The sequence below is a fragment of the Lagenorhynchus albirostris genome, chromosome 3, assembly GCF_949774975.1.
Source record: "Lagenorhynchus albirostris chromosome 3, mLagAlb1.1, whole genome shotgun sequence".
Lineage (NCBI taxonomy): Eukaryota > Metazoa > Chordata > Mammalia > Artiodactyla > Delphinidae > Lagenorhynchus > Lagenorhynchus albirostris.
The window spans coordinates 126,454,032-126,467,310 of record NC_083097.1 but is presented as its reverse complement, the minus strand read 5'-3'; the positions used below and the strand labels follow the sequence as shown (position 1 = coordinate 126,467,310).

The 13,279-nt window shown below is 49.1% G+C and overlaps 1 protein-coding gene across 4 annotated transcripts in view; it reads right to left on the bottom strand.

Moving 5' to 3' along the window:
* MYOZ3 (myozenin 3) overlaps positions 1-13,279 on the bottom strand; it is a 26,942-nt gene extending 13,663 nt beyond the window's left edge. For 2 of the 4 annotated variants that reach the window (XM_060144034.1, XM_060144031.1), the window contains exons 1-6: positions 12,751-13,279; positions 11,265-11,326; positions 4,896-5,050; positions 3,873-3,926; positions 3,630-3,768; positions 3,024-3,186 (exon numbers count right to left, since the gene is read on the bottom strand). In XM_060144034.1, coding sequence (XP_060000017.1) covers positions 3,024-3,186; positions 3,630-3,768; positions 3,873-3,926; positions 4,896-5,050; positions 11,265-11,325 — 572 coding nt within the window. In that variant the 5' untranslated portion in view covers position 11,326; positions 12,751-13,279. Of the gene's footprint in view, positions 1-526; positions 1,994-3,023; positions 3,187-3,629; positions 3,769-3,872; positions 3,927-4,895; positions 5,051-11,264; positions 11,327-12,750 lie in introns of those variants that run through there. The other 2 variants (XM_060144032.1, XM_060144033.1) reach the window with 2 other exon arrangements.

Below are 13,279 nucleotides of genomic sequence, written 5' to 3'. Positions count from 1 at the left end.
TGGCTTCTTGCTTTGAAATAGGAGTGAGGTTTTCAGTGAGAACTGGCTTGTCCTGGCAAAACTCTAGGTTCCTGTTAAGGAAGGTCCAGAAGGGTGTAGAATTGGAACAGAGTTTTTCCCTCCTCTTGTCATCTCCCCTTAACACAATATATCACAGGCTGGAGAGAGAAAGGAGGGTTAGAAAGAACACTGAGAATCAGAGACTACAGATTACCCCAGAGACATGCCACTTCTCACCCATAAGAATGGCAAGAATAAGTGATTTGGTAATGGGGCAAAGTTAGTGAGGCGGTGGGGCAGTCTCACTCATATACTGCTGGTTGGAGAGTAAATTGGTGTTGCTCCCTTGGAGGGCAATTTGGCAGGATCTGTTTTTCTTTTTTTTACATCTTTATTGGAGTATAATTGCTTTACAATGGTGTGTTAGTTTCTGCTTTATAACAAAGTGAATCAGTTATACATATACATATGTTCCCATATCTCTTCCCTCTTGCGTCTCCCTCCCTCCCACCCTCCCTATCCCATCCCTCTAGGTGGTCACAAAGTATTGAGCTGATCTCCCTGTGCTATGCGGCTGGCAGGATCTTTTAAACCTGAAAATGTGCAAATTCTGTCAACCAGCGCTCTACCTGTAAGCATATGGCTTAGGGAAGCATATGCACAAGGAAGCAGATATGAGCAGCGATTAGTGACAGACCAGAAACAAGCCATATGCCCACTGGCAGAGGAATGGATAAGATAAATATAGTATATTCACATGGCAGAGTACTATATAGCAACTTAAAAGGAATGGAAAGAGATATAGGTATTAGAAAGAGGAGACTGAAAAGGCATAATGTTGAGTGAAAAAAGCAAGCAAGTTACAGGATGAAATACAAAGTAGCAAAACACACACATGCACACCAAACAATGCTGCATCCCCATAGGTATGTAGCTGCTGGTAGAGAATATTCTCTTGTAGAGAATGTTCTGAAAACATACATACCAACCTGACAACAGTGTTACCTTTGGGAAGGGAGCTGGGATTGGAGCATGGGGAACAAAGGGGCCCTACCTTTATTTGAAGTCGCCTAGGGTTTTTTTTAAAGATAATATAAATACATGATTTTCAAACTATTTTTTAATTTTAAGAGAATAAAAAGCATTGCTCATTTAGTGTTTTCCCTGCAGCCTGGGACCAATGGAGAGAGGCGAATGCCTGCTCTGGGGTAAAAAGGCAATCCTTGGGCCAGAGCCTGGGTTCCAGCCAGGACAGTGTTTCTGCCTGGACCACCACAGCTGTGATGGCAACAGCCAGGGCCCCGCAGGAACAGGTTGGGCTGTTTCCAAGTCAAGCAGGCCTCACGGTTGGGACCTTGATCAGGAGCCCAGAGCCCTGGATCCTGAGCACAGCTTGGCCACCAACGCTACAGTTCCTTCTCTCTCTGCCTCAGTTGCCTCTTCCGTCCCAGGAGGGGTCTGGGCTCAGGGGTCCCTAAGACCCTCCTTATTTTTGTGGGAACATGCCTCAGCCTGTCAGAGCTGAGGCATGAGATGGGTGGGGCTGCGACCTGCAATGGCCAGCCTGGAAGCTGGCTGCTAGCACTGAATGTCAGCTGAGGGTTTTAAAGAGCTGGACAGGCAGGGTGTGAGGGCCCCAGGAGGACAGCAAAGTCCTGCCTGGCAGGAAACCCCCAAATGTCTGCCAATGGCTCGTGGTTCACACGAGGCCTGTCGGGCCCATTCTTCCCATCATGGTCCTCCCTGGCTCTCAGCTGTTTGAGGGCAGTCACATCCCTCCTGAGCAGTCTCCTCTCAAGGCCCATCACCCCCAGTTCCTTCAGCCCTTCCTCAGAGGGCTTGGTCTCCAGGCCTAGCAAGACAGACACAGTCTCCATGTGTGGCCTGAGCAGGTGCCAGAAGCGCTGGACTGTGGCCTCCTCTCTGTGGACCCTCCACTTTCTGCCTTAATCCAGCCCAAGCCAGAGGAGCATTTTTCACGAATAGCAGCACACTAAGGAAGCCAATTGAAATGCGTCCCCCAGCCCAAAGCCTTCCTTCCTGCCAAGCTCCTGTCCTGACTGCTGTGATTTGTTTTCAGGCCCCCAGGGCGGGATGTTAATCTATCCCTTTTAAGTTCTCCCCTGTTCGCTTTTGCAGCCATCATTTCAACCTGTAAATAATAATAATAATAATGGCAGCCACCACTTATTGAGAGCTTATCGCTTGCCAGAAATTTTGCCTAAGGCCTCTCATGCCATCCTCACGACCATCTTTTGAAGCAGGTACTGTAACAGTCTCATTTTACAGGTGGGGAAAGGGAGGCCCAGCGAGGTTAAGCCACTTGCCCAAGGTCACACAGCCAGGGGTGGAGATTGCATTAAGCCCTCATCCGTGGAGGGCCCACTGTGCTAAACACTGTGAGTCACTGCTTTGTGGCTCTCACCTCTGGCGTCCAACATTTCACTGCCACTCCCCACAGTGGTACAGCCTCAAGATCACTTTCTAGGCCTCTTCCAGACCACTGATGAAAGTGAGGAAAACGCTGAGCTGGCGTAGGACTAGTGAGATCTGGGGCCCCCACCCAGGGAAGGACCCGCACCTTGATGTCCATCAAGGAGATGGCACACAGCAGTGATGGAGAATAAGCAACTGGACTCTGGAGTCAGACAAAACCAGACTTGGATCCCAGCCCCGCCACTGCTTCCTTGCTTTGTGATTTTGGGCAGATTGTTGATGATCTTCTTCTCCAGCAGAATAGGAAAAACTGTGGCACCTGCCCCACCCTGTTGTGGAGGAGAATCCAGCAAGGTGTGTGCCACATTCACCCATTTATTCCCAGTACATTTATTGGGCACTAGTTAGTTGTGCTAAGGCAAGAGCTCTACTGAGTTTTAGCAGGGGCTCAATAAATGTATATAAGGCGTTGGGGTAGAGCCCGGCCTGTAGAAAGCGCTCAGGAGATGCAGCTACTGCTGTGGTTGTGACTGGCTCCAGCGCATCCTCCCTCCAGGTCTCTCCCTAAGCAGCCCGCCTCGTCTTACTTGTTGAAATTTCGATACTCCGCCAGGCTGGGGGTATGACTTCTGCCTTCGCCCAGGTGGTCCTGGTAGCTGAGGAACTCCTGCCATGGGCAGCTGTAGCCCTTGGGGATGGCCGTGTGGTTGAACTTCTCGGGAGGGACGCCCTTCAGTGGCTCGGCATAGCCTAGGGGGTGGAGCATGGCACGTGGGAGGCGGGCGAGCGGGACGCCTGGGTTCCTTTTAACCTTGCCGCCACGCCCCGCTGCAGACACTGTTGGGGGGGGGGCTAGGAAAGGGGAGTTGGGGGAGGGGGTGGAATGTGATGCTAAAGTTGCTCCAGCAAAGAGGACCCTTCCCCATCCCTGGAAACAAGGAGGACGGAGCAGAGGAATTGCAAGTTGGGGCGCAGACTCTGGTCTTGCCTCGGACCCTGGCTGGCTCTGTGACCTTGGCGCATTGCTGCGCTACTCTGGGCTTGTGTTGGGTCTTTGGAGTGGGGTGAGTGTGTGTGTGTGTGTGTGTTTGGAAGGAGGTGGACTAGACGCTCTCTGGATGCTCTTCCTGCCCCACCGTGGAGCTCGCCCACGCTACGGTCCCCTGGTCCTGGGACGCGGGCAGGCCACTTACCTGGCGCCAGGGCACTGGGGCTGTGGGCACTCACTGGCCGGGCGGCTGTGGGCTGGGCATCCTCAGGGCCCCCGTGCCCTGAGGTCGGGAAGATGTGGAGCTCAGAGCGGTAGTTCTGCCCCTCGGAGCTATTGGCAACCTAGGCACAGGGGCGGGAGCTCAGAGGTGGCGGACCGGGGAGTCTGAGCTGCCTGGCCCTTTCCCCCAGGCTTCCGCCACTTCGGGGTCTCTGTGCACGCTCACCATCCCAGGTTCCGCTGTTCCAGTCACCTTCTCCTTGGCGCTTCCTGCCACGGGCTGGGGGGAGGGGAGGGGCAAATAAACCGCAGAAAGGCTCAGCGGGGCAGGAGGCCAGGGTTCTCCCTCCACTAAAAAAATGGCAGGGGGTGGTGGGAGGTCATAATGCTAGAGCCCACCTCCCAGGGATGTTTTGGGGGGAGGATGAATTAATAGTGTAGAGCGCTAAACCCTGGAACAGAGAAGTGCTCTTATATACGTTAGTTGCTATTATAGTATTGACCCTGGGCATATAATACTTAACCTCTCTGAGCCACAGTTTCCTTCTCTGTAAAGTGGAGATGATGATAATATCACTCTCTGATCATTAAATGAGATGATGCATGCAAACTGCTTAGCCAATACCGTCATAAGCACGTAGCAAAGGTAGGTGTTTTGTCATTTTTATTATTCTGCCACATCGATCCCTCTCATCATCTCCTGTTTCATCCAGAAATTGAGTGGAGTAGGATGAAAGTCCCCTGAGTTCATTAGAAGTACCTGAAACTGCCTGCCACCTTTTTGAAGCCGGGGGACAAGCCATTCTTGCCTCCTTTCTCTACCAGCTGACTATCTCGTGGCCTTTGCCTTCTTCCAGTGGGAAAAAGGACGGCATTCTGCATTTTCCATCTTAGATCAAGCTCAAGTGTAATCTAAATCCTGCTTCCTGCAAATTCAGCCCAGAGCACCTGACTATTCTTCTGCATTTTTTGTAGGAGTCAGAGTCCCTTCACTCCATGGGGCATCCTGTCCGATACACTTTATGTATTGTATCTGGGGAAAGGTGCCTAAAGGGCTAACCCTTTTCTAGGATCACCTAGCAAGGCAGAGGTCAATCTGATGGCAATATCACAGCCGTCCCCGGCTGGAACTTGAGGGACCCCCCCATAGAGGGCAGAAGTCCTATCTGGCGCATTGTTTGGCTCTAGGCTAACGATTGGCCCTCTCTGGGCCTCAGTTTCCCTGTGAACACAATGGAGGCTTACTCACCGCACGCGGGCTGGCTGCAAACTCAAAGGTGAATTTCTGCACGCGGCGCTGTCTCTTCTGGAAGAGGAGGGATCCTCGGTTGTTACGCAGTGATAGCTCTTCCATCATCAAGTCCTGGGGCACGCTCAGCTTCTTGCCCAGGTCCAGCAAAGGGACTGCCCAGAGAGGCCAGAGGGAGCTCTTACTACCAAACCCTCAGGGCACTCCGGGTTGCTGCCTGTAAGGGGACCTCCGCACAGCACCATCCGCTGTGTATGAGAGTGCCGACTTTGCCCCACACTTGCTGACCCTGGGTGTCATTATTCTTAGGAATCTTTGCCCACCCAATGGGCGGAAATGACTCCTCTGTGTTTAATTAGCATGTGTTTGACACTCAGTGAAATTGAGCATCATTTCAGGTGTTCTTTGGCCAGGTATATTTATTCCATGCATTTCCCATGAAGCTCTTTGCTCATAGTGGTGGAGGTAGTGAGTAATGATCAGATTCTAGGTATCTTTTAAAGGTAGGCCATGGGTGTGGGATGTGAGAGACAGAGAGAGAGGTGTGGGAGGTAAAGGCAAGGTTTCTGGCCTGAGCCGCTGGGAGGATGGAGTAGCCGCTCTCTGAGATGGGAAGGCTGGAGGAGGAGGAGATGTGAGGAAAGACCAGGCATTCCGTTCTAGACATGTCTTCTTTTAATGTTAAAATAGCCTTTTATTATTATAGAAACAGCATATAAGTGCATTGAAGAAAGTTAGAAAATATAGACATAAAAGAAAAGAAGGGCTTCCCTGGTGGCGCAGTGGTTGAGAGTCCGCCTGCCAATGCAGGGGACACGGTTTTGTGCCCCGGTCTGGGAAGATCCCACATGCCGCGGAGCGGCTGGGCCCGTGAGCCATGGCCGCTGAGCCTGCGCGTCCGGAGCCTGTGCTCCACAACGGGAGAGGCCACAACAGTGAGAGGCCCGTGTACCGCAAAAAAAAAAAAAAAAAAAGAAGAAAAACACCATTTTCTACCATCCAGAGGTTGCCACTACTAACACTTTAGTGTATATCCTTTCCCGTCTTTTTCACTGACTATGTATTCATATGTGACTTTTTAACCAAAATGAAATCATAGCACAGCTGCTTAGTAACTTGCTTTTATCAGTTAAAGATCTCCACCTTTCCAAGTGAATGAATTTTTTTATATATATAATGCCTAGTCTATATTCAAACTCCCCTAATTGTCTCCAAAACTGAGTATAATGTTTGCAGAGCCTTGTAGGCATCCCAGCGGAGATGCCGAGTAGGGAGCTGGATATATGAGTCTAGTGTTCATGGGAGAAAATTGACCTGGACGTAAAATTTGGGGCATCAGGAAATACAAATGGTATTTGCTGTTGTTGTTTTTTTTGTTTGTTTGTTTTTGTTTTGTTTTGCAGTACGCGGGCCTCTTACTGTTGTGGCCTCTCCCGTCGTGGAGCACAGGCTCCGGACATGCAGGCTCAGCGGCCCCGGCTCACGGGCCCAGCCGCTCCGCCGCATGTGGGATCCTCCCACACCGGGGCACGAACCCGTGTCCCCTGCATCGGCAGGCGGACTCTCAACCACTGCGCCACCAGGGAAGCCCTGTTGTTGTTTTTTAATGAAGACTGTCCCGTTTATTTCTTTTCTCATAGTTAGGACCAGTCATTATAGCCATGTAGACGGATTCCAGGGCGGATGACCATCCTTAGTAGTTTGGTAGCCCATCCATATCCTTGGTGCTTTCCCCACCAGCAAAACACATACTCTTATGTTGGTGCCACAAGGGAAGACTTTTGGAAGAAAGGTGAGGCATGGTGAGGACGTTGGTAGGAGAGGGATACGTATGGGCAGCACGGGAAGACTTGTCATCTCTACAATCAAACACACATAGGTTCATATTCCAGCTCTTTGAATGGTATTTGGAGCCTGGAGGCTAGGTGAGATCTCCAAGGATATGAGAATGGATAAAGAGATCCAAAGACTGAGCCCCGGGGCCTCCAACATTTAGACTGAGGAGATGAGCCCCAGCCCTGGAGCCTGGGAGAAAACACCCAGCAAGTTAGGAGGAAATCTAAAGACTGTGGTGTCCTAGAACCAAATGATGAAAGCGTGTTAGGCAAGATGGACTGATCAACGGAGTCAAATGTTGCTGATATGTCAAGTAAGAGGAGGGCTGAAAACTGACCATTGTATTTAGTAACATGGGGTTATTATTGGCAGTCTCCGCAAAAGCAGTTCCTGTGGAGTATTTGGGTGTGAAAGCCTTATTAGACAGGGTTCGAGAGAAGAGGACAGAGGAACAGTTTGACACAACACAAGGAAGCAATGAGCCAAATCTAGGATGTGGGACGTTCTACAGGGCAGGTGGCCCGGTGTCTTCAAAGGAGTGAATGACATGGGAAAAAAGGAGGCGGGGGCAGTGTTTTAGATTAAAGGAGATTTAAGAAACATAGCTACCAAATAAAAACAAGGGCCCTTGAGGGTACAGTTATTATGCTAAGTGAAATAAGTCAGATAGAGAAAGACAAATGCCATATGATTTCACTTATATGCGGAATATAAAAACAAACATAAACCAAAATAAATGATCAAACCAAACCAAACATCAACAAACATGTAGATACAGAGAACAGAGTAGTGGTTCCCAGAAGGGAATGGGGGTGGTGGGGGAGGGTGAAAGGGGTAAAGGGGATCAACTGTATGATGAAGGATAGAAACTAAATTTTTGGTGGTGAGCGTGCTGTAGTTTCTACAGAAGTAGAAACATAATTCTGTACACGTGAAACTATCAATATGTAACGTTAAATATGAACCAATGCTACCTCAGTTAAAAAGTGTCTCTTATTTGGATCCCCGTTAACTAGAAAATTGGAGAAAGTTGACTATAGGACTGGCTATTAGATAGTATTAAATCAACATTTACTTTTGTTCAATGTGTTAATATCTTTGTGGCATGTAAGGAAATGTCCTTTTTATTACTTTCTGTGAAGTATTTGGGGGATGAAATGACATGCTCTTTGGGATTTGCTCTGGAACCCAGGAATAAAAGGAGGGCCACAGGGATTTGCACTCTCAACTTGTGTGTGTGTGTGTGTGTGTGTGTGTGTGTGTGTGTGTTTAAGTTGGTTAATAAAATGTGAAAAAGAGAGAAAGAGAGGAGGGAAGTATAGACAGCTGCTTTGAGGAGGTGTGCTCTGAAGGACCATGGCTGGGGCAGCTGTGGAAGCAAGAGTGGTTTGCTCGCTTGTTGGTTTGCTTACTTGCTTGCTTGTTTTTAAAGAGGGAGGAATAATAGCATGTTTGTTAGCTGATGAGAAAATCTGACGATGCAATAAAGAGAGGGGAGAATTACTGAAGGAATGTCTTGAGCAGGAGAGAGGGCAGGGAGGGTGTTCAGTGCCCAGCAAGAAGGGTTGGCTTCACACAGTGCAAGGAGAGTTCATCTATCATATCAGGAAGGAAAACAGAGAACAGGGACACAAATACAAACAAGTGGACAGATGTGGAGGCGGGAGCTTGCAGAAGTTCTCTTTTGGCCACTTTACTTTTCTCGGTGAAATAAGAAGCAAGGTCATTAGCTGAGAATGAAGGTAGGGGAGGAGGTATTGGAGGTTTGAGAAGAGAGGTTGCTAAAGTTATCTCAGAGAACAGTAGGGGAGAGTGAATGGGTCAGGGATGGGTGATGTGGTCACCAGGCAACACTGAGGGCCATTCAGGTGCTGTGATTCATCCCATTCAATGGAATCCTAAACAGCCTTTTAAAAAAGGAGGCTGATGTTTCTTTCATTCTTACAGCAAATATAGAGACAGCACCTTCTACATGTTAGGATCAGAAAGAAATCCATTGTAGATTAAAAGGGGGAAAAAAGGAAATTTCAGAAGAATCTGTATTCTAAGATCCCACTCGTATATTTTTAAAAATAAACACATGTTTATATATGCATTGAGAAATCTGCAAGGAGATAATGCCAAATATTGGCAGTGACAATTTGGGGACCTAGGAAGGAGGAGGGCTGGAAATTGTTTGCATTGTTTTTGTATTTGAACAAGAAAATGTACTGCATATTTAAACAGATGAAAGACCACATATACCTAAATACATAATAAAAGTCCCCTGGCATCATATTCTCAAATGCTGTTCAGATGAACTGAGCTCAATATTTAAAAAAAAAAAAAAAAAAAGCTATAGATAAAACCTATTTGACTAAGCAATTCCACTTCTAGGCGTTCGTCCTCGGGCAGAAAAGTTGAATAAACATGCCTGAAGATATACATGTTTACTGCAGTGACTTTTCGAATTGTGGAAACTGGGAATCAGTCTTGCGGCGCATGCTGCCCAGATGCCCTTTATCAGTGACTAACAGCTCACAACTGCCACCTCTACAGAGAACTGCCCCGGTGAGTAGAGGCTGCAACAGCCCCCTTGCTGAAGATGAGATGAATTCTGTAGGGCAATTAATTTATGCTTTGGAGCCCACATCCTTACTTAGCAATTTCCTCTGCCGGATTGTGCTTTTGTCACTTCCCTTCTCCTAGGAATGCGAGCTCAACAAGTCACTTGTTTGGGAATCCTCAGGCTCTACTCCTAAGGGTCCCAACCTGGGTTGAGCCTTCATGGCCTCCCTTAGGGGATGTGTGTGTATAAATATATATAATATCTTATATGCTGGGGGAGCGAGGGGAGGGGAGGGGTGAGATAAGTCATACTAGGATGGAAAGAAGTCTGTGGTGTGCCGCTAAGTGAAAAAAATGTAAGATGATGAACACAGTGTATAGTATTTAGCCCATGTGTGTGTTTATATAAATACGTTTATATATGAACAGAAGAAGGATTTACACAAAACTGTTAATAGTGGTTCTCTCCAGATGGTTTTGTTATGAGGAACTTTCACATTCAAAGTCATTCATGTCTGCTTTGTCTGAATATTCTATGAAATGAATGTTTTATTTATATAACCGTGTGGTAAAGGAGCAGTTTTGGGGACAGATCTGGGGTCAAATCTCAGTTCTACCACCTACTATATATGTGACTTCCTAGCTTCTCTGACCCCTGTTTTCTCATCTGCAAGGGTGTGATCGTATCTAACTTACAGAGTTGTTGTGAGGGTTATATATATAACGAAAGGTACAAATGCTCTTAGCACAGTGTCTGAGACATAGTGAGCACACAATAACGGTAAGTGTTTTATTATTATTATTTTACGATGGCTATCTTTCGGCGGTGACACCATGAGATTTTTTCCTTTCTACTTTTCTTTAGCTTCAAAATTGTCCTTAATTAATACCTTAGCAATCGTCAACAATTCACGTATTTCCAGTCTGGCGTAAATGTTGTGTGTCAATATTTGGGGGTCTGTAACTAATTAATTACTTAGACAAGAGAAAAGAAAATGCATTGCCTGATTCTTCTAGTTAGAGCATCGGTACCTCACAAAGCTTGTGTATTTCAGCACAGAAAATCATGGAATTAAAAAAAAAAATGATACCAACAAAAGGAGGCAAGAACATACAAAACAAGTTAAAAGTACGACTCACACATAAAGTCATACACATGATTAAATACTTCCTAGAACACTGAAGGAGTTAAAAGTGCAGCAATGCCCTTAGACAGGGGTTTATCAGAGCTTGGTTCACTTCCCACCTGCATCAGAATCACCTGGGTACTTGGCTAAAAGGCTAATGTATGGCCTCCTCCCCAGGTCCCCTGAATCAGAATTCCTGGGGGTTGATGCTGGGAATCTGTATTTTTAACCAACAACGCCATGTCGCTGCGATTCACAGTGAAGTTTGAGAGTCCTGACTTAGCTTAGTTTGTTTTTAAAATATTTGAAATGCTCTAAAGTAGGCCAAATCAACAGACTCCAAAATTATGCCAAGAGGTCTTGTAAAGTTGATAATCATGTATTTTAGATGATTTATGCATTGGATGAATGTGCTTTTAAGTGAAATGGTTTGAGATCGGACAGCCTATTCCTGCCCCCCTGCCCCGCTCTCCCCTGACCCCTTGTCTCTTGCCGTGGGGGCTCGGGGAGACGGCCCAGTTAAAACAAGCAGGGGCAATCTGTGGGACGCTTGGGCCATTGTTAGGATTGAATCTGGGGCCAGAGCCCTCAGAGCTCCATCTGGGGCTGAGGTAAGGACTTAGGTGGGGGCAGGACCCAGTCTAGGGCACTCAACCTCAGCTCTTGGGGGTGCGGGCATCAGAGCAAGGCCCTTCCCAGTGTTTCGTGAAGCTTCCCAGCCCAGGCGACAGATTCCACAGGCCGGCCTCGAACTCACACCTGTTTGCCCAGGCCTGGGGCCAGCAGGCCTGAGTGGCTGCAGCCTGGGAGCAAGAAAGCATGGGATCTGAGGAAGGCTCACGGGCTGGGTCAACCTTACCTGGTTCAGTGAGGTCCCCCGTGGTAGTCATTACCAGCCCCTTCTGCTCCTTGGGAATCATCCTGTGGAGGAGAGACTGCCACAAATGGTCCAGGCTGCCTCCGTTCCTCCCCAGACCTCCCAATCCTTGGTCTACCCAGCCCCGGCCCTGCGCAGCCTTGGCCCACACCAAAGTCTCAAGCAAGGGTGTCTGAGCTGGAAAGAGGAGGCTGAGGTCCATGGAAGAGAAAGGAGATGCTCAGGGTCACACAAATCTGCTTCCTTGACGCTAGGGAAGCACACAGCATTGGGGGTAGTTTCTGGGACATTAGGAGAAGGGGAGGCGAGGGTCTCTGACTGTTGTTGTCCACCGACTCAAGTGAGCGCTAATCAGAGGCTGAAAGAGGTTGGAGGTTGAAGTCAGGGGGAGAGGAGCACGGGTGGTTAGGCTGACGCTGCACTGGGGTCTGCGAGGTGCGCCCCTCCTCTCCTCAGGACTCGGCTCTGAGGCTTGAGGGTGCAGGCTGGTCCAAGGACACTGAAAACAGCCATCAGCCCCCTTCCTACCCCTGTCCTTCAGCTCACTTACATGGTGTCCTTTTCTCCCTCGCTCCTCTCCCTCTTCCTCCATCCCCCCATTTGCATCTTATGGCGTGTCCCAGGAATCTTGGAGGTGATTTACAAATAAAATGAGGTCCAAAGCCCCAGAGAAGCCCTGCAGGCCCCAAGTCCAGATCCCCTAACTCGCCCCCAGGAGAGAAGGCAAAGTCCTTGAGCCTCCTGACGGCCTTACCAACCCTTGTGCCCCTCTGCTTGGCTTCCAGGTTTTTCTATATTTCTTCTTTTAGAGAAACAATCTGCCTCCATCTGTGCCCCCCACGCCCATACCCAGCCCCGGGTCCGTGGGCGCTGAGCCGGGCGGCCTGGCTTCTGATCGGTGTCCCTGACTCCCTCGGTAACTGTGAGCAAGTAGCTCTCCTGTAACCTGAGGAGGCTACATCGTGGGTATCCATGGACGTGCTTCAGGGCGTACACGGACCCCCTCAAACTGTGTGCAAACGTGAGTACACATGCATGCCTTGGGGGCGATGCCCACGAGCTGGTGGCCAGTGCTCCAGCTGGGACCACTTAGGGTTCCACAGTCCCCGGATCTGTTTCTTGACAAACACTCTCCTTACAGAAATTCACAGGCATTGGGAAGGACCCCGCCCCTCATTTTACAGACAGGAACCCTGCTTCCCTCTATTGCTGAAAGATCTTGGAGTCCTGAGCAGAGCCATGACCTACCCCAACCTTGAACCCTAGCCACCCCCTCTCCACTTAACCCAGAGTAACACAGAGCTTAGAATCCCTCCCTTCCCAACTCAGGATCCAGGCTTCCACGAGGCCCCACCCTCCCCGGACCCCCTTGGGCCCTTCCTCTGCTTGGGGGAAGGGGCTCTGGGAATTGGCTCCCCCCCACTGCTCACCCCCGACAGCGCCTCGAGCTCCCCTTGAGTCCTGGTACCTGAGAGATGGAACCACAGTGGGCAGGAGGGAGTGTCAGACCCTCAGATTAACACCTCTGTCGGGAAGCTGAGAGTTGAGTGGTCGGTGTCTGTGCAGGCGGTCGTCAGTGAGCTGGGTATGCCGTGCCTCTGGCTCTGGCCTCAGCTGACGAGAGTTGTCCTTGCCTTGTCGTGGCTCATAGCCTTATTTCGGGCTGCAACAGGATCCAGGGACAGATGCTAAAAGCACCAGGCCCCAGGGAAGACAGGTGCCCCGGCAGCAGGCCCTTGCAAACAGAAGGCCTTGCACACGTACAGTACACATACATATGCACACACCAAAGTCACCTGGAAACGCTGAGTGAGTCACCGGTCCCCTGAGCTTGCGAATTGTATCCTTAGGGCCTAGATCGGGGCCTGGTAGGAACTCAGTAGATATTTGTTGAATGAATGATTGAATGGGTAGATTGATGAATGAATGAATTGTCCCCCAGTAACTTTGCTTGACTTGTTCATTCCTCCTTTCCTTTCTTCCTCTGCTTCCTTCCT